This window comes from Ahaetulla prasina, chromosome 2 (assembly GCF_028640845.1).
Source record: "Ahaetulla prasina isolate Xishuangbanna chromosome 2, ASM2864084v1, whole genome shotgun sequence".
Taxonomy (NCBI): domain Eukaryota; kingdom Metazoa; phylum Chordata; class Lepidosauria; order Squamata; family Colubridae; genus Ahaetulla; species Ahaetulla prasina.
In genome coordinates, this window is record NC_080540.1 from 150150151 (window position 1) to 150172170 (window position 22020).

Consider the following 22020-nt stretch of genomic DNA (forward strand, 5'->3'; position numbering starts at 1 on the left):
TTTTCATTGGCTCCACTGGAAAACAAATATTTATACTTCAACAAAGAAGTAGACATGACTTTCTGCATGCTCCCTGTAGTTTCTAAGTATTAATGAAGATGTGGGTAACTAATCCAGCAGAAAACTGAGTGCTGTTGTGTGTGTGTGTGTGTGTGTGTGTGTGTGTGTGTGTGTGCAGATTTCCTGCAAGTGAGCAGACACTAATGAATGCTAACTGCAAGTCTTGATAGTAACATGGAAAACCTGGCATTTTTCCTTTAAATTGGTAATTTGCTGCAAGTATTCACCTCTGCGCATGCAAGAGATGACCAGTTCTTCTGTTCACATCAGTGCAGTCAACAAATTCTGTAGAGGTGATTTAGTGCATTCAAATGGCTCCAGGATTTGAGTGTCTCCTGATAAGGTTGGGGTCCTGATTATTCAAAGACTTGTAAGCATGCTTGGTTCCTTCTGCTTTCCCTAGAGATCAGTAGGCAGAGAACGACAGAGGTACCCATGCTCTTGTGAATAGTGCAAGTAGATACTTTATATTCTGTGCAAAAACTTTTTGATGATGGCCACATTGACATGATGATGGCCACATTGACTTGATGATGGCCTCATTGACTTGAGTAAAATTTTCATTTTATTATCAATTAAACTTACCAGAATGGTCTATACCCTTAACAGCAAAATCATTTAATAGTACCGTCTCCTTCCCAGGTCCCGTAACGTACATTGATGATTCCCATGATACATTTCCATCTAAGAAGTGGTCCAAGGCAGTATTCACAAGGCTAACCTCCCATCAGGGGCCATCTGGAGAGGAGATCCTACATGAATATCCGTCTGCATACTGAGGAGTTGTATAAATTAAAGAGGATTCAAGTCCCAATGGTATACTTACATTCAAAATATTGAGATCAGTAGATTTCACAAGAAACAAAGATAAACTGTAATTGGGGGAATCATCTCTTCAAAATAACGAATCAGGAAACTATGATGAACCCATGTCATTACTCCTGAGCCTGCCCACAAATTTATGTGCTCATTCTGCATTTTTGGTAGGATGAACTGTCAAATCCCATTGACTGAACAACTGAAATGTAAAAGAAGGGATAAGGTGAAAGACTTCTTTCCAAATAAGATCTCCAACTGAAGTTGTCTCTAAAACCATACCTGTTTATATCACTTAGCTGGGTTTCCACCTGAAAAACATTGGGAATTACCAAACCAATAATGTTCAAAAATGATCTTGAAGTGGTCTGATTTAATGATTTAGGGTAGTTATATCCTGAAAGACATCTATTCAAATGGTATAGCTGAAAAATGCTGTAGGAGCAAAACTGCTTATACTCTTGTAGATATAAAAACCACAAAATAAAAAACAAAAATAAAACAGTTGGTGGGATTATTATTTTTTTTTGCCTCCCAGTAAAACTTTGGGATCCTTTTCAGTGATCTTTCCCACAGAAGGTTACAATGGAGAGGAAAGGGTAAAGTCAGATAATCTTCAAATTTGTTTGCAGAGACCTTTTTGGCTGTACCACTGGCATCTTGTTATTCTTCAAAATCAGCATTATTTTCTGAACAATTTTCCTTACTGATGTTGCATTGCCCAGTCTGGTGAAACACAATAAAGTCACTGATGCTCAATATATATATATATATATATATTTAAAAAATCAGCTTCTGGGGCCATGAACACTATCAATAAGCGAGGGACAAAGCTGATTATCTAGGATGGGAAAATTCCGTAGTGAAACATTTTAAGTTTCCTGAAAATTTCTTTTTCACATGAAAAAAGATAGCATTTCTTTCTGCCTTGTTAAGTATCAAATAAAGAGTCAAGAATCCTCCATCTAACTTTAGAAGTTGTAGTGCAAGTAAGCAGATATGCAAAAGTTAATTCTCCCCCCCCCCCCATGTCTTTTCTTAGAAAACTATGCAGAAAATCTGCTCTCCATTTGGTAGAGACATGAATTGGGACTTCTGAATGCAAAGTTTGTTTTGAAGAACTAGTCTTCCGTTTGCGGTGAGTGTGATTGTATTTTGAAGGCAGGGCAGAGGAGCAGCGCAACTGAGCAACGTGAACTTTTAAAGGTCACTGCTAAACACTTCGGTGATGTTAGAACAAGACTGATCTTCTGCAATCCTGCCTTGACCCAAAGGGCTGTGCAAATCTGTATGATCTCCAGACTGGTTGCTACCTTCGCTGGATAATGTGGTCTTGTAAGGCTCAACATATATTCTGCGGATGTTTGGCCTCAGTTCCTGGTATTTGTCTTTCCCTTCTTCTGGGAGACTTGAAGCGTGAGGTAAGAAAGTACTGCGGGGACAATCAATAGAAATGCTGATCTGCTCACCAGGAGTGGGCTCTTGAGAGTAGTCCATGGCTTGTGTGAGATGGGGAGTGTAGAGGCCTTCAGAAAGAGAGATAGACTGGGTTTCGCTGTGTACACGGAGCCAGCGATGGTGTCGGCTGAAATAATTGTAGTGCTGATGTTTCCCGTGTTTTTTCTTCCCTAGGAAACTCAAAGACTGCTTTGAGACGGAATTCTTTTCTGGGTTTTTGGGTGAAAGCCTTCCAATGGACAGACTCTGCATGTTGTCTGTAAACTGATCAACTTCTGTCTCTAAGACACTGCTCCCTCTTGGGTTTTGTTTTGGAGTCAAGCAAGGCTTGATGTCATGGACTTGGAGGACATCTGGGGCGCTACCACTCAAACAACTCACGGCCTGATGGGAGATATCCTGGGAGGAGGAATAAACCAAATCCAGTTCTCGTGGACTCAAAGCATCGCTAGAATCATAGTCACTGTCGGTTGGGAGGAACACCTCTGAGCAACCTTCTTCATCAGAATATGGCTGGGAATCTGCAAAGAGAATAGAAAGGGCTAACCCGGAACAGTCCGCATGTCTTAACTACCCTCTACCTAACTACCCTCTACAGAAAAATGAACCGGAAATAGATTTCTTTGTTACCGAATAAGGGAGTCCCTGAGGATTTTACTCAGATAGTTGTTGCCAACTATAGGGGGGCAGTGCGCATCTCCATTTCAAGGGCATTGAGCCAGTGCTATCCGAAGACATTTCCGCAGTCATGTGGCAGCATGACATCACAAAGTGCTGTTACCTTCCCACCTATTTATCTATTCATATCTGCATGCTTTTGAACTGCTAGTGTTGTGCCTCGCCCGCCCTCCTCTCCGCAGCCGGGCCCCTCCCATCTCCTGCTATCTCAGCCAGAGACTGATAGTGAAGAATGGCCTGGCATGCCTCCAGCCCCCAGCCCTGGCACCATGCCCGGGCAGACTGAGCAAACAAACCTTCCTCCTATAGCATGTGAGCAGGAAGCCAGCCACGAGCTAGAATTGCCGGCAGCTGAGGGGGAAGATGAAAAGTGGAAAGATCCTGGCTTCCGGAGAATGGAGAGGCGACGTCAGCAAAAGGAAGGGAGGGGCAGACCTGGGTAAGTGCTGAGTCATGGAGCCACACCCCATGGCCTATATAAAGGATCTGCTTTTTGGCATTCCTTGAGTCAGGCAAAGTCTTATCTGGTTGCTGAAGTCACACCTTGGATTCCTGCCTGCCCTGAGAACTCTGACAGGAATATGGCAAAGCTGCAGAGGCTTCATGGCCACGCTTGATACAGACTTCCCAGACCCGGCTGTCAGAGGAGGAGTGGGACACGACAGCTAGGTGGGCAGGAGCTGAAGTGAGGATGGGAGCTCACTCTGTCACATGGCGCTCGGGTCTCAAATCTGGGCTGCCGTCTTTCCAGCCAGCAAGCCCGGTTTAGTGTGATACATGAATTCAGCTGAGGTCTTACTTCTTAACCGCCGAGCCACTGCACTGCCGTTGTTACTGAATACATTTCTACAAATATGAAGAGGAGAACTTAAGGACCATTTCTGATGTTCCACTTTAGTAGAGGACATGGAGGAATGTATTACTAAAAATAGTGATGTTGATCAGGATGGGGTTGGTGAGATCATGGTCCTTTGAGGAGATAACTATAACACTGCTTGCTCAGGTATAGCAGGACCCTCTTTTGTTCTGAGAAGGAAGCTAAGCATGCTGGTCTCAAGACTGTGTGGAATTACTTGCCCATTAAGGCTCCATTGAAGAAATAACAAGAGGGGGCTTCTTCTGAAAAAAAAATCTACTCAGGAATAATCTCTACCTCTGAGTAAAAGTCTTATTCAGCCTCCTCCCCCCCCCAGTTTTTTGGGGTAAAGCCCTTTCTAAGGCTCTGCAACCCAGCCTGTTATGGAGCTCTGACAGCTCAGCTTTCTCTTCTAAATTACTATTTGCTATAAACATTGAAATTCATTCACATATTGTCCTAAATCAGAATATAGTTTCTTTAGTTTTGGCTTAATAGGACGACTAAATCCAACTGCTTTGCATTATAATTTATGGTCTGTTGCTTAGTTTTATGGGCGAATTTAGTCAATGTAGCTTATTCAACAAGCCATGATTAAAAGTATGGCTTCATGTGATACATGAATTCAGCCGACGTCTTATTTCTGATAGGGCTACCATTTCTGGATTGTGAACATTCAGATGGCTACTCAGAATTATTCTGATACTTTTCAGCCCAGAAATGCTAGTCCTATAATTTTTGAGTTACCTGTTTAGTGAAATCTTGGTTTTTGATTCTTGGACCATGTCCTGCATCTGTTTTTGATCTCTTGATTTTGTTTGATGCTTCATCTCTTGTTTGGTATGGATTTCAGATAGGTTGATGACCTCACCATGAATTATTGGCTTTATGTATCATTGACTTCTCTATCAGTCTTTATATCCAATTGTCCAGTCCCAGGACAATAAGAGCTATTATACATTTAGGCTTGCTTAAAAATATATTTATTTATTTATTTATTTATTTATTTATTTTATTTTATTTATTTATTTATTTATTTATTTTTTGTCGAATACATATTAAATAATATATATATAAGCATGAATTGAATACATAAAATGAATACAATTAAAGGGAACATTAGGATAGGGACGATAAGCACGCTGGTGCTCTTATGCACGCCCCTTACAGATCTCTTAGGAATGGGGGGAGGTCAACAGAAGACAGTCTTAGGTTAAAATTTTGGGGGTTTTGGGAAGAGACCACGGAGTCAGGTAGTGCATTCCAGGCACTAACAACTCTGTTACTGAAGTCATATTTTCTAGAATCAAGATTGGAGTGGTTCACTTTAAGTTTGAATCTATTGTGAGCTCGTGTATTGTTGTGGTTGAAGCTGAAGTAGTCATTGACAAGAAGGACCTCTTATATACCTCTTATTTGTATGCTTTAAAACTGATAACATATGAGGAAACAAGGAATCCGTTAGAAGAATGCCAAATGAATGGCTCTTGTGCTAGATGTATTTTCAGAGCAAAAATAGGTCATAAACAGTGCCTACTTCTGCAGTGCTTTTAGTCTGAATGGAATTCTATATAAGCTGTATTCTGAAATTTGTTTATGATAACAAACAAAAGCTATGTTTAATCACTATGATTACTCATTTATACCCTGGATGCTAAATTCCACTAATATTAAGACAGCCTCTGTGGCTGTTGCTATCATGGGACTCTAACCTGCTCAACCGGTCTCCAACTTTCGCTTCGCGGCGAAGGTTGTAGAGAGTATGGTGGCATATCAGTTTCCCCTGCACCTGGATGAAACTGTCTATCTAGACCCGTTCCAGTCCGGTTTCCGGCCCGGTTACAGCACTGAGACGGCTTTGGTCGCGTTGGTGGATGATCTCTGGAGGGCCAGGGATAGGGGTTGTTCCTCTGCCCTGGTCCTATTAGACCTCTCAGCGGCTTTTGATACCATCGACCATGGTATCCTGCTGCACCGGTTGGAGGGATTGGGAGTGGGAGGCACCGTTTATCGGTGGTTCTCCTCCTATCTCTCCGACCGGTCGCAGACGGTGTTGACAGGGGGGCAGAGGTCGACCCCGAGGCGCCTCACTTGTGGGGTGCCGCCGGGGGCGGTTCTCGCCCTTCTGTTCAACATCTATATGAGGCCGCTGGGTGAGATCATCAGTGGCTTCGGTGTGAGGTACCAGCTGTACGCTGATGACACCCAGCTGTACTTTTCGGGCCTGTACGGGCCCACCCCAACGAAGCTATCGAAGTGCTGTCCCGGTGTTTGGAAGCCGTACGGGTCTGGATGGGGAGAAACAGGCTCAAGCTCAATCCCTCCAAGACAGAGTGGCTGTGGATGCCGGCATCCCGGTACAGTCAGCTGAGTCCACGGCTGACTGTTGGGGGCGAGTCATTGGCCCCGATGGAGAGGGTGCGCAACTTAGGCGTCCTCCTGGATGAACGGCTGTCTTTTGAAGATCATTTGGCGGCCGTCTCCAGGAGAGCTTTCCACCAGGTTCGCCTGGTGCGCCAGTTGCGCCCCTTTCTAGACCGGGATGCCTTATGCACGGTCACTCACGCCCTCGTGACGTCTCGTCTGGATTACTGCAATGCTCTCTACATGGGGCTCCCCTTGAGGGGCATCCGGAGGCTTCAGTTAGTTCAGAATGCGGCTGCGCGGGTGATAGAGGGAGCCCCTCGTGGCTCCCGTGTGACACCTATCCTGCGCAGACTGCACTGGCTACCTGTGGCCTTCCGGGTGCGCTTCAAGGTTCTGGTGACCATCTTTAAAGCGCTCCATGGCATAGGGCCGGGCTACTTACGGGACCGCCTACTGCTACCGAATACCTCTCACCGACCCGTGCGCTCTCACAGAGAGGGACTCCTCAGGGTGCCGTCAGCTAGGCAGTGCCGTCTGGCGACACCCAGGGGAAGGGCCTTCTCTGTGGGGGCTCCCACCCTCTGGAACGAACTCCCCCCAGGACTCCGTCAACTTCCGGACCTCCGAACCTTCCGTCGCGAGCTTAAAACACACTTATTCATCTGCGCAGGACTGGATTAGTTTTTAAATTTATATTGGTTTTAAATGGTTTTTATTATTTATATTGCTTTTTAATTCGGCTTGGTAGAATAAGTTTTTTAACTGTGGTTTTAGCCTGTATTTATATGTCTTTTACTTGCCTGTGAACCGCCCTGAGTCCGTCGGGAGATAGGGCGGTATATAAATGTGATTAATAAATAAATAAATAAATAAAAGACTTGATTATATTACTGCTGATAACAGCAGTTGCCTGCAATTACTGCAGGTTCTAGTCCCACCAGGCCCAAGGTTGACTCAGCCTTCCATCCTTTATAAGGTAGGTAAAATGAGGACCCAGATTGTTGGGGGCAATAAGTTGACTTTGTATATAATATACAAATGGATGAAGACTATTGCTTGACATAGTGTAAGCCGCCCTGAGTCTTCGGAGAAGGGCGGGATATAAATGCAAATAAAAAAAAAATAGGTTAACCGATTTTTTCCCCCTCTTCCATTCAAACAGAATTGCATTAGAAAAATGCAATGATGTTGCTTGAAATCTGAATGATTTGCATAACATCCTGTGCACAGTTTTAACTCCACTAAATGAGACTATAACTGTGATGGCTAACCTTTTTTTCCTCGGGTGCCAAAAGTGCGCACGTGCCCACACCCCTAATGCAATGCCCCCATGCCCACCCCACCCCCCACGCATGCATGTGCAATCCTCCTGCACTGCCCCCCCGCGCAGGCACATGTGACCCCTTGCGCTCCCCCACGACCTCCCCATGCCCCATTTTGGGCCTAGCAGGCCTCCCTGAAGCTTCCGGAGGCCGGAAATAGCCCATTCCAGACTTCCAGTAGGCCTGTTTTTCACCCTCCCAGAGCCTCCGCCCGAGCCCTGTACTTACCTGGCATCCAAAATGGGCCGCCTGGAGACTCCTGGGAGGGGAGGGCCAGCATGGGCATACGCGCGCATCTCCTGCATGCGCGGCAGAGACCCCAAAATCAGCTGGTGGGTGGGAGGCACGTGCGCATGCGTGGTAGAGCTGACCTAGGGCGAGGGTTTGCGTGCCCACAGAAATGGCTCCACGTGCCACTTGTGGCACGCGTGCCGTAGGTTTGCTATCATGGGACTCTAACCTGCTCAAAGACTTGATTATATTACTGCTGGTGGGTGGTGGGTGGGACAAGTGTGTTAGACTGGACAGAATTGAAAGTGTACTCTTTCTGATCTGTACTCTGCCAGATCTGGGTTCCACTGTACAATGGACCTGCTTGCGCAGTGCCAAAAGGGAGTTGTTTATATCAGAGTTCCCCAACCTTTCCATCTTGGCGGATTGGCCGAGGTGGCGGTGGGGGGCAGGAGAGAGGGGATGGTTTTGCATGCTTGTGCTGCTTCCATGAACACAGCTTTGTGCACATGTGCCAGCTTGTTTGCCACTTCCACAGCTCGGTTTTGAACAGGCTGTGGCCCAGTGCTGGGTTGCGGATTGGGGGTTGGGGACCCCCTGGTTTACATGGAATAAGGGATCCAAGCACTAACCCTGCTTCTGGAGCCATTCTAGTGATGTGAGCTGTGGGTGCCACTAAAAGAGAACAGAGAAAGGGATAGATGGGTGGAGGCACATAGGTAAGACTCAGACCCTGATGGGAAAAATCGGCCATTGGAATGATTTTTCCAATACTGGCTCTCCAAGAAAATTGAGGCTGGAACTTACCACACTTGGAAGCTAAAAGGGATTATGACAAGGTTTGGGAGAGGCTTCCTTAGAGCCTCAGTGGTGCAGTGCTTAGAGTGCAGTACTGCAGGCTACTTCTGCTGACTGCCGGCTGCCTGCAATTTGGCAGTTCAAATCCCAGCAGGCTCAAGGTTGATTCAGCCTTCCATCCTTCCGAGGTGGTTAAAATGAGGACCTAGATTGTTGGGGGCAATAGGCTGATTCTGTAAACCACTTACACAGGGCTGTAAAGCACTGTGAAGTGCTATATAAGTCTAAGTGCTATTGCTATTCCTCTCCCCCATTCCCATGTTTTGGATGCATCATAAAATGTAGCTCAATCTTTGGACCAATCAAATAAAACCCATGTTGTTACTCAGAAGGCAATTAACTTTTTCTTACTAAAGGGGGAAAGCACAGAAAAGTTTGCTGCTTGTTTTTTTCCTGCATTTTCTGGACTGCCTGACTCTAGACAGCCGGTCTAACCTTTGGGGACTTTTGCCAGCCGCGAGAGCTTGGATTCTTTGGAAAGTCTCAGGCTGGTACGTGATGCCACTCATCTGTTCCCAACACAAAACAGAGAGACCAGACAAGCGCCGAAAAAAAAGGCTCCCAAACCAAACCAAAATAAAAACAAGCCTTCAATCTCAGAATGCAAACATCAGCTGCATGGGCTTCCTACAGTAGATTTATTCTGATGCTAGGCTGAGCTTTTGTGCTCATGTTAATGGGCTTATTGAGCAGAGGATCAGCTCTAAAAACCACATAAACAAACACACAGGGAAAGTGACTGAGGAAAAAAAAAGGCCAATAATTGGATGATTATGTACCACTTGTCAGCAAAAGTAGCACCGGTTAGCTCATGCGGGGCAATGCAGAGATTTGTGGTGCAGCATAAAAAAGTTTTCGAGGGTTGAATATGATGTGACATATCCAGAGATGCTCAAGCAGAACAGTTTTAATACTGATTAGAATATAGCATGTGAGTTGTGCTTATGCTACATTAATCAAATTGAATTTAGGGGAATTTAGGAGCCAAGGTTGTGAATGATGCCAAATTAGAGAAGGGAACTCTTCAGAATAGCAACAGCACTTAGACTTATATGCTTCTTCACAGTACTCTAAGCGGTTTACAACAATTTAGGTCCTCATTTTACCGACTGCGGAAGGATAGAAGGCTGTGTCAACCTTGAGCCAGTGAGGTATAGATATATCCATGTTTTCTGGAAAATAAGACCCTGTCTTATATTTTTTTGCTATCAAAAAAGACACCAGATTTTTTTTCCCGGGGGTGGGGGATGTTATCCACTGACTCATCTCACTAGTGCATGTCAGAGGCCTTCAGGGACTTCTTCGGCAGGCAAGGCCAACAAGTCTTTCTTGAAGGCCTCTGCAGCTGATAACAGAGCTCCAGATCAATCCGGAGCTCTGTAATTGGCTGTAGAGGCCTTCAGGAAAGTCCTTTAGGAAAGGCCTCTGCAGCCGGTAACAGAGCTCTGGATCGATCCGGAGCTCTATTATCAGCTACAGAGGCCTTTAGGAAAGCCTTGCCGGCTGCAGAAGAAATGAGCCGAGGTGTGCAAGTCCTTGCTGCAACTGTGTGAAGGAAGTAGTAGGACAGCTCCACTCCCCATTCCCACCCTAGCTTAACTTTTACTCGTGCACCCTGGAATGGGAGGAGTCTTAATTAGGGCTTATTTTTGGGGGAGGTAGGGCTTATATTGGGCACATATGTAAAAAGCAAGCGAGGACTTACTTTTGGAGTAGGTCATATTTTTGTGGAAACACGGTAGCAATAGCAATAGCAAGTAGACTTATATATCGCTTCACGGTGCTTTACAGCGCTCTCTAAGCGGTTTACAGAGTCAGCATATTGCCCCCAACAATCTGGGTCCTCATTTTACCAACCTCAGAAGGATGGAAGTCTGAGTCAACCTTGAGCCGGTGAGACCTGAACTGTCAAACTGCTGGCAGCCGGTGATGAGCAGAAGTAGCCTGCAGTACTGCATTCTAACCACTGCACCACCACGGCTCTTAGATGGATAGAAGGATAATGCTTCCCTGGTTAATTTGACTGAATAATATGTCTGGAATGGAGACCTACCATAGAGATGCCAAATCCAGTGGGAAATGTAACACAGCCATTTTGAGTTCTTTAGGCAGCTCTACCTTACAATGGTGACTAAGTAATACTGAATCAGAAACAGTGGAAAACCTTGTGCCTTGATGAAAGAGACAATATTTCCCACTTACCAGCTTTTCTTCTGGGCTTCTCCATCTCGGGGGAAGGAGGTGGGGATGGAAGACAGTCAAGATGAGAGGAGGTGGAGCTTATTTTTTTCTGCAGGGGTTCCTCTGAGAGATCCAGAATTTTCACGAGAGGCAAGCCAGAGGTTGTCGGTCTGTACCGTGCATACTGCAATGCTTCATTGATCCACCTCATTTCACGCCAGATCTCATCAATTTGCTGCGTGAGAAAGTAATACAGACATATACTCACAAGCAACTCGTTTTGTTTTGACAACTTTAATCGATTTCTGTTAACTGCGAGAGAAAGATAATCCTAGTAGAATTTGATAATGATCTTCAAGATGAACTGCCTTCTCAATGCACGCAAGATTTTTTACACTATACCTTCTCCTTCCAATTTCCCAGAACATTTGCATTTTATTTGCATGATTAATTCTGGCCTAGTTAGGAAACCAGAGCAACCCCCAAAATTTCTATGCGTTCTGACTTTCTGAGGTTTTTTTTGGAGAGACAATAGGTTTTTTTAAATATCTGTTGAAAAAAATGTCAGAAGTAATTATGTTTCATAACTTTTTCTTCTTCTCTTGTTTATTTTCTGGCACATCTTTTTCTTTTTTCTTTTTTTTTCCTTTAGATTTGTTTTTTACTCTATGCAAAATCTTCAAAATAACTAATTAATTAAAATTGATTCTCAGACCCTGGATATAATTTAAGGTATTAATTATATTCTTTGCCTACATTTGCCTATCATATCCTACATTTCTTGACAACTACCATAAAGGTCTAGTGCAATTCCTTAAAAACAAGGAACATGTGCACATTGTCACCTGTGATCTAGTGTCCATGGGTATATACTAACTAAGCTGTGCCTTGATAGATGGAGACACAACTCTTTCATGTGGGCATTTCCCAGATGTGTTGGGTAGGGGGGATGTTAAAACATATGTGAGAAGATATCACCACACGTGGCGATGTTCCAGTTTGTTACAAGTTCAGCTATATTCATAACTCTTTATTATCTCCTTTTTACAGGTAAATTAATATTGCCTATAAATGAAATAGGGAAATAAATTAAAATCTTCTAAACCAAAACTTACGAGAGGAAACATGGAAAGCAAAACTCAAAATTTGTAAATAAACAATGGAACATTGCCTTATTTTTAAAAACCTTTGAACAACTATTAATTGGAATAGTATTCACAATAACTTCCACGTTTGTTATACGGTGCCATGCTTTTCTGTTTGCATTTTGTAAAATTTTGCTGGTTTTAATACTGATTAGAATATAGCATGTGAGTTGTGCTTATGCTACATTAATCACATTGAATTTAGGGGAATTTAGGAGCCAAGGTTGTGAATGATGCCAAATTAGAGAAGGGAACTCTTCAGAATAGCAACAGCACTTAGATTTATATGCTTCTTCACAGTACTCTAAGCGGTTTACAGAGTCAGCATATTGACAACAATTTAGGTCCTCATTTTACTGACTGCAGAAGGATAGAAGGCTGTGTCAACCTTGAGCCAGTGAGGTATAGATATATCCATGTTTTCTGAAAAATAAGACCCTGTCTTATATTTTTTTGCTACCAAAAAAGACACCAGATTTTTTTTTCCGGGGGTGGGGGATGTTATCCATTGACTCATCTCACTAGTGCATGTCAGAGGCCTTCAGGGACTTCTTCGGCAGGCAAGGCCAACAAGTCTTTCTTGAAGGCCTCTGCAGCTGATAACAGAGCTCCAGATCAGTCTGGAGCTCTGTAATTGGCTGTAGAGGCCTTCAGGAAAGTCCTTTAGGAAAGGCCTCTGCAGCCGGTAACAGAGCTCTGGATCGATCCGGAGCTCTATTATCAGCTACAGAGGCCTTTAGGAAAGCCTTGCCGGCTGCAGAAGAAATGAGCCGAGGTGTGCAAGTCCTTGCTGCAACTGTGTGAAGGAAGTAGTAGGACAGCTCCACTCCCCATTCCCACCCTAGCTTAACTTTTACTCGTGCACCCTGGAATGGGAGGAGTCTTAATTAGGGCTTATTTTTGGGGGAGGTAGGGCTTATATTGGGCAAAAAGGGCTTATATTGTGTAAAAAGCAAGCGAGGACTTACTTTTGGAGTAGGTCATATTTTTGTGGAAACACGGTAGCAATAGCAATAGCAAGTAGACTTATATATCGCTTCACGGTGCTTTACAGCGCTCTCTAAGCGGTTTACAGAGTTAGCATATTGCCCCCAACAATCTGGGTCCTCATTTTACCAACCTCAGAAGGATGGAAGTCTGAGTCAACCTTGAGCCGGTGAGACCTGAACTGTCAAACTGCTGGCAGCCGGTGATGAGCAGAAGTAGCCTGCAGTACTGCATTCTAACCACTGCACCACCACGGCTCTTAGATGGATAGAAGGATAACGCTTCCCTAGTTAATTTGACTGAATAATATGTCTGGAATGGAGACCTACCATAGAGATGCCAAATCCAGTGGGAAATGTAACACAGCCATTTTGAGTTCTTTAGGCAGCTCTACCTTACAATGGTGACTAAGTAATACTGAATCAGAAACAGTGGAAAACCTTGTGCCTTGATGAAAGAGACAATATTTCCCACTTACCAGCTTTTCTTCTGGGCTTCTCCATCTCGGGGGAAGGAGGTGGGGATGGAAGACAGTCAAGATGAGAGGAGGTGGAGCTTATTTTTTTCTGCAGGGGTTCCTCTGAGAGATCCAGAATTTTCACGAGAGGCAAGCCAGAGGTTGTCGGTCTGTACCGTGCATACTGCAATGCTTCATTGATCCACCTCATTTCACGCCAGATCTCATCAATTTGCTGCGTGAGAAAGTAATACAGACATATATTCACAAGCAACTCGTTTTGTTTTGACAACTTTAATCGATTTCTGTTAACTGCGAGAGAAAGATAATCCTAGTAGAATTTGATAATGATCTTCAAGATGAACTGCCTTCTCAATGCACACAAGATTTTTTACACTATACCTTCTCCTTCCAATTTCCCAGAACATTTGCATTTTATTTGCATGATTAATTCTGGCCTAGTTAGGAAACCAGAGCAACCCCCAAAATTTCTATGCGTTCTGACTTTCTGAGTTTTTTTTTGGAGAGACAATAGGTTTTTTTAAATATCTGTTGAAAAAAATGTCAGAAGTAATTATGTTTCATAACTTTTTCTTCTTCTCTTGTTTATTTTCTGGCACATCTTTTTCTTTTTTCTTTTTTTTTCTTTAGATTTGTTTTTTACTCTATGCAAAATCTTCAAAATAACTAATTAATTAAAATTGATTCTCAGACCCTGGATATAATTTAAGGTATTAATTATATTCTTTGCCTACATTTGCCTATCATATCCTACATTTCTTGACAACTACCATAAAGGTCTAGTGCAATTCCTTAAAAACAAGGAACATGTGCACATTGTCACCTGTGATCTAGTGTCCATGGGTATATACTAACTAAGCTGTGCCTTGATAGATGGAGACACAACTCTTTCATGTGGGCATTTCCCAGATGTGTTGGGGAGGGGGGATGTTAAAACATATGTGAGAAGATATCACCACACGTGGCGATGTTCCAGTTTGTTACAAGTTCAGCTATATTCATAACTCTTTATTATCTCCTTTTTACAGGTAAATTAATATTGCCTATAAATGAAATAGGGAAATAAATTAAAATCTTCTAAACCAAAACTTACGAGAGGAAACATGGAAAGCAAAACTCAAATTTGTAAATAAACAATGGAACATTGCCTTATTTTTAAAAAACCTTTGAACAACTATTAATTGGAATAGTATTCACAATAATTTCCACGTTTGTTATACGGTGCCATGCTTTTCTGTTTGCATTTTGTAAAATTTTGCTGGTTTTTTAATACTTGTTTTTTCTTTTGCAAACTAGCTATTTGCCATCCAGAGTCATGGGCAGTCATATGGATTTTCTAAATGAACAAACAACCAAATAAATCGTTATCTCTTGTGTGATGTTATCCAATTTATTTTGATGCATTTAATAGAACAAAAGTACGGCTGCTTGATTCTGACTATGTCTTTAAGATGCCTGATATATAATACCTCACAGTTAAATGAAGATTTATTTTTAAATTCAGCTTCAGATATTTGTTTTATCTTAGTCAATCCTGAAAACAAGTTCTTTTCTCACAATTCCATAGCTTAGTTTGCTACAACGTACTCATTGCCTATATATAATTTTTACTATCTAGTTTCTCACCAGTTCCCATTTCTGAATACTGTTTATGGGCTCCTTGATTCTTTACAGTGTTTGGATTGTATAGTGACTGACTTTAGATCTAGAATCATACAAATGTTCTTGTGGTTTTGCGGTTGCGGCTGAAGATTGTGGTATGTGGTAGAGTGAATTAGTGTTTCTTTCCCCCCCTTTTCTGTTGCCAGTAGGAGGAATACAGCTGGTTTTCATTTGAGAAGGAACCTGACAGGTCCAATATGCTGTCACAGTAATTTGGTACAAACATGGTGGTTTTAAAAATGGCCACATTTTCATCAATCATAAACAATCATGCAACCCAGGACGTAAATTTCTGTCTTCTCTATGAAATGTTTGTCAGGAGCAGAACAGACCTCCTCACTTGTTAGAATCTTTAGCATTCGGTATGTTATTTTTTTAAAAAAAGTCTTAAAACAATTAACAGTGTGTTAATGTATATAATAATTTATGTCTTCTACTTTTTTTTAGCATATACTGTATACAAGGTTTCATTGTCTTCATTTATCAAGTTTTTGACTGCAGTTTGTTTTTAAAAATATAGAAATGAAAAGATTGCCAACAATTATTTACATCTCTCTCTTAAACCACACTGTACTCACTACAGCACCAAGAAGGAACAAATCATCGGTGCAACGATTGACATAAAATAAAATATTTTTGTGAGGTGATGGGAATGTAGAGTTATTAGTTGGGGTGGTTGGGGGAATAGATAACCTATAAAGTGACCTATCTGGATGGAGAGAATTAGTGAACAGGTGGATGTGGGTAAAATTAGATTAATACAACTAAATTTAAATATGGTTAAAAGCTTTCTTTATATTAAGTGGTGTGGAAAAGAAAGCATTTGTTTCAGAGTTTTAAACCAAGGCCTATTTAATAAAGCTAATAATTTATTTACAGAATGTAAATAACGTGACAGTAATATCACAGAAGAGAAATGGATTGCATCCTGGATTCAAATTTAAGATTACTTGAAACTATCAGAAGTGGCTAGAGAAATCGGCCAATATAAACTATTTTTTTAAAAAATGGATTGAATTGCTATCATCAAACTGGGGTTGACTCATAGCAACCACATTAATAGATTTTTCTCTAGGATGATCTATTTCCAACATGGTCCTTCAGATCTTCCAATGGTGGAGTCATTGCTGAGGTAATTAAGGCTATCTACCTTGCTCTTTTTTCCCAACCTTCCAGTTCTTGTAGCCTTTTGACTGGGTAACTCCCCGACTTCCGGGCCTTCAAACGTGAACTGAAGACTTTATTATTTTACCGAGCGGGCCTAGCCTAAGACATATTTTAGCGAAATTTTAATGGGTTTTAATCGGTCTCTGACCGTTTTAGTGATTCGGCCAATAAATATTTGTTTTTAATTGTTTTTAAATATTGTTATTTATTATATTTATATTGTATTGGTGTGTGTATTTTAATATTGGCTGTAAACTGCCCTGAGTCCTCCAGGAGATGGTGCGGTATAGAAATGTAATTATAAATAAATAAATTATAAAAATAATGACTGGAATGCTGATTTATCTTCATCTTCTAATATTAGAGGTTCTTGTAAGTAGAGAATATCTTCCAAATTATTATGGTTCATTGCACAGTCAATCAGATGTTCTGACTGGATTTTCTATTTTTGTCCACGTATTGAGTCCTTTCCAAGGACTTGGAATAGGCAGATGCTTTTTGGTGTTACAGATATCGTCACAGGATGTAAGCTATTCCAAGTAAAGCTGCCTTCTGTAACTGACTGATGTTGAATTTATCAATGCCAATGGTATTCAAGTGAAACTCCAATTGTTTTGGGATTATACCCAAGGCACCTATTACTATTGGTAAGTGAGCTGCTCAGAATCATTAAAAGTCAGGCATTATAAAAGTTTAATTGATACCAATACTGTAGCATCCATAAAAATCAATAACACTTCAAAGATAAAGATAAAAGATGGCAAGCATGATGACAAGAGGGGTCTCACTTTCTTTCTCCAAAAACTGGGGTGAAGAGCCAGGTGTTTACAACTCTTCTAAGGAACAGCAGAGTCGTGGGTGGTGTCAACCAGATCTTGGAGGGGAGCTTGTTCCAGATGACAGGGGTTGCTACAGAGAAGGTGCACTTCTGGGTTTGTGATAGATGACACCTTAATGGTGATACCTCTATTGTACTGAATCTGAGTATATTCTTTCTACCTTTGTCCCAAAGGTGCTTTTTCAAGAGGCAACTGGACTTTCTGATTTTTCTTTGAAGATGTTTCATTTCTAATCTAAAGAATGAGAATTTGCTTCTCATCCAAGATGAGAAGAAAAATCGTCTTCGTCTTCAGAGAAAAATCAGAAAGTCGAATTGCCTCTTGAAAAAGCACCTTTGGGACGACCATGACCTGGATCAGGGGTCTCCAACCTTGGCAACTTTAAGACTTGTTGGCAACTTTAAGCAAAGCTTGCTGAGGAATTCTGGGAGTTGAAGTCCACAACTCTTAAAGTTGCCAAGGTTGGAGACCCCTGACCTGGATGACTAAGACTCTCCATAGACACCCATCCACCTTTGCTTGATTTCTTGGACTCATTTACTGTCAGTTACTCTCGCAATGTGCAGCTTTTGCTCACACGGGAAGAGGCATGGGTTTCAGGTAGGGTAGACCTCAATTTACACCTGTAAGGAAGCCTTTCCATTATGATCGTAAGTTGTGAAAGCTGTAAGGCAGGTTATCATGTCACTGGTGTGACTTTATGCTTTGTTTATGGTGGTTATTAAGCAAATCACCATGTTGTTAAGTGAACCCATTGTTTGCTATGGGGTGTTTTTTTGCAAAAAAACTGGAAATAAAAGCTGTTGTTCAGCAAAATTGTTGTAAATCGTGGACATGTGACTGCAGGACAGTGCAAAGGGCCATAAATGCAGAATTGTTGTATGCCCGAAATACAGTAATGTGACCACAGGTTAGAGCTTGTTGTTGTTAGTTGCGAAGTCATGTCCGACCCATCGTGACCCTGTAGAAAACATTCCTCCAGGCCTTCCTGTCCTCTACCATCCTCTGGAGCAGGGGTCCCCAACCTTGGCAACTTTAAGCCTGGTGGATTTCAACTCCCAGAATTCCCCAGCCAGCTTTGTTGGCTGGGGTATTCTGGGAGTTGAAGTCCTCCAGGCTTAAAGTTGCCAAGGTTGGGGACCCCTGCTCTGGAGTCCATTTAAGCTCACGCCTACTGCTTCAGTGACTCCATCCAGCCACCTCATTCTCTGTCGTCCCCTTCTTCTTTTGCCCTCCATCTTTCCCAGCATTAGGCTCTTCTCCAGTGAGTCTGGAGGTTAGACTGGAGTCTGGTTAGGGCTGCAGCCACCCAAACTTTGGAAGCAGGTTGTAAGTATCTTGGAGGGAGGGCTCTTGTAACTTTGAATGGTTTCTAAGCAACCAGTCATAACTCAAAGACTACCTGTATAACCCCAACTGACAGATTTTTCTATAACACTTCAGTCATATAATTTCATCCCTGAGATTCACTCATAAAATAAGCAATTTGAACAAGAAGGGAGGGAAAAGTGAAACAAAATCTTCATAAAACTTAAACTATATTTTAACAGTCACCTCTTTATGCCTTGCCTCACCCAACAATTCTCTGCTTAGGTTCCCAAATGCCACTCCAGCCAGAAATTCAGCCCCGACTAGTGAGAAAACAAATCGTTACCTGTATGTAATCTAGGACTTGTTGGTGTCTTAGTTTAGCAGCAGCAACTTCACTGTCTGAAATGGCTTCCCTTAGGGACTGCTGGGTGCTCAGAAAATCTAGCTCTATGACAGCGGAAAGGCGGCAATAGAGACTAATAAATTTTTCCTTGTAACTGCAGAAATGAACTGCGGAGACAACAAAGCACAGAAGTAAGTGTATTAAAGGGGGGGACCTGCAAAGACTTACCTTTTGAAGGAGCTTAATCAAGATCAGTTGCCATAGCTTACATTATTCCCTGAAAAACAAGGGATTATGCGAAGAGCTAAAACTGCAGAAGGGTTTTACTGTTACAGTGAAGACACAAAACCATTGTGCAGGGCCTTACCATCAAACAGAATTATGTGGCTTAAGCTTTTGTGGATCAGAGACTAACACAGGTATTACAACAGATTAGCAGACTAGAAAGACAGCGGTCATATATCTCACTTACATATCTGGCTGTATTTATTGTTATGTTTTGGATGTACTGAAGATCTGCCTTGACATTTTACAAAGTGATTCCTCATCATTGTCCTTTAATTTATTCTGCTTGGTCTCAACTGCATCCTTCTGCATTGCCAATGGCCCCCGAAGCATCTCTGCATCTTACCACATTTAAAAGCTTTTGCCACACATGCTCTATCAATCAGGCCTGTCAAACTGGCGGACCGTGGGCCGGATATGTCATGTGCAGGCCATGCCCACCAGCTCCGCAAAGGCAAAAAATGTCATGGTACGTTGCGATCCGGCCTGTGACGTGATTGAGTTTGACACCCGTGCTCTTATCTATTAAATCCTTAGGGAAGGTCAAAGTGATTTTTTTTCTCTATTGGATAGTTTCCTGTTGATGTAAAGGGTATGAAAGCTTCAAATGTGCACAGAAATCTCAATCAGGCAGAATGAAAACACAAGCAAGAGTATGCTTGGACATATGGGCCTCTGTGGCTCAGACTGGTAAGACATTCTGTTATTAACAGCAGCTGCCTGCAATTACTGCAGGTTCAAGTCCCACCAGGCCCAAGGTTGACTCAGCCTTCCATCCTTTATAAGGTAGGTAAAATGAGGACCCAGATTGTTGGGGGCAATAAGTTGACTTTGTATATAAATATACAAATAGGATTAAGACTATTGCTAACATAGTGTAAGCCGCCCTGAGTCTTCAGAGAAGGGCGGGATATAAATGCAAACTAAAACAAAAAAATAGGAGTTCATCAGGCATGGAAAGCCAGATAAAGCTTTCTGCTTCAAACACTATGCTTCATAGATGGAAAAACGACCAGGGGTTATTCATGCCTCATTTGAGTAAAATCTACAAAGTTGTGTTGATGTTATCATAAGCTCATCATTGATGAGTTTATGCCAATGAATAACTGCTTAGTCTCAGTTGTGTATCAAATGAGCAGTAAAATCAGTTCTAAATTGTTCCTGACTCCTTGGGCTATGCTCCATAACTAATTCAAGGACAATATTGCTAAACAGGCCTTCCATGCTTTATTATGCTTAAAATAGTCAGCATCCATGGATAATGGAAGTCCTAGTTCATTTGAAGGGCCACAGCTTCCTATACCCATTATATTTACATCCCTTTTGTTCCTGCAGTGAAGTAGAGGTTCACATCTATCTATAAGAATTTCCTACAGATGAAGATGCTGGGCCATAATATTTTTCTGTCTCAATAAGACACACACGAGGTAGCGATAATTAAGATCTCAGTCCACCCAGAATAGCAATTATCTCATTACAAATTCATCAAGTCCTTGTACATAAGAAAAGACCGAGATATATATAAATATGTTATGAAAGAATCAGTGTTCAGCTGCATAATGGATCAAGGAAAAAACTCTAGATATTGCCATAGACCATATCAGACTCTTTGTCCACTTCTCCATGTTTTCAGTCTTGCCTAGAGCAGGAAATAAATAGAAGGTCTGTTCAATGATCAGATACCTAAATCCATGTTGTTGTTATTGTTAAGTGTGGACTGCAAGAAATTGAACCCAAGACCTTCTGCACTAAAAATATGTGGTCTACCTGTGAACTATGAACCTTCCAAACCATGCTCAAGTGTTTTAAAACAAATAAGTTAAAGTAGATTAATACTAATCTACTCACCAAATGTTTCCTATTTCTGAAACAGATGCAGTGGCAAACCCTGATCTTTGCAGTTTACAAGCTGAAACTTTGGTGGTACTGTATTTCTTTTGAATTTGAAAGTAGTAGTTTCCTTCCCCCACCCTTCAACGACATACATCCTGATGTGCCATTCCAAACCTCTGTCTGTTCTACTGGCTTTCATTTAACAGAGCATCATAGATTGAGTTTAGGAATATACCCCATTTTTCAAGAGAGAGATATTTTGAAAAATTTTGACACACCCCCCTCCCCAATTTTTTGAACATTATTGCTTTAGATCATGAATGTTCTTCCCTCTTTGGTGTCACCCAGGTGTATTAGAATAAACTCTCATAATTCCCAGATAGTACATTTGGAGAATACCAGGTTAATGGTATTAAGACTACTTCAGCTTCAATTGCAACAATACACGAGCACACAATAGATTTAAGCTTAATGTTAACTGCTCCAATCTTGATTGCAGAAAATATGACTTCAGTAACAGAGTTGTTAATGCTTGGAATGAACTACCTGACTCTGTGGTCTCTTCCCAAAATCCCCAAAGCTTCAACCAAAAACTGTCTACTATTGACCTCACCCCATTTCTAAGAGGTCTGTAAGGGGCGTGCAAAAGAGCACAAACATGCCTACTGTTCCTGTCCTACTGTTTCCTTTCGTTATATCCAATTAATATAGCTATTACATACTCATATATATGCTTATATATTGTATAATTATTTCATGCTTATGGTTATATATACTCTGTGACAAAATAAATAAATAAATAAATAAATACAATAAATATAGATTGAGATGAGACTCAGATTTGTGAAGGGTTATTGAACAATACTACCTTTGTGCTCTGCCTGATAAAGAGCTCCATGCAATTTGAAAATGCAAACTTTCATTACATCTACAGATACTGACCCAATTAAAAAAAAATCACCTTACCTAATTGTGTATATGTTTCTGTGCATGGATTTTCAATACTGGTCAATCATGGTGCTTCTCCTCCCAACCCCCTCCCCCCATAAAGCTGAAAAAGAAAATACAACAGCAATAATAAAAAATGAAGGGGTGCAAGTTTGCGTTTCTGTTCATGACTTATAAAAAAGCATATTGCCAGAT

The 22020-nt window shown here is 41.7% G+C and overlaps 1 protein-coding gene across 1 annotated transcript in view; it reads right to left on the minus strand.

The window, feature by feature from the left end:
* Positions 1-1976: 1976 nt before the first annotated feature.
* The window catches only part of ANKFN1 (ankyrin repeat and fibronectin type III domain containing 1), a 214456-nt gene continuing 194412 nt past the window's right edge, over positions 1977-22020 (minus strand). The window contains exons 18-20 of the mRNA XM_058172899.1: positions 18760-18926; positions 13438-13651; positions 1977-2855 (exon numbers count right to left, since the gene is read on the minus strand). Of these exons, the coding sequence (XP_058028882.1) occupies positions 2077-2855; positions 13438-13651; positions 18760-18926 (1160 nt within the window). The 3' untranslated portion in view covers positions 1977-2076. The remainder of the gene's footprint in view (positions 2856-13437; positions 13652-18759; positions 18927-22020) is intronic.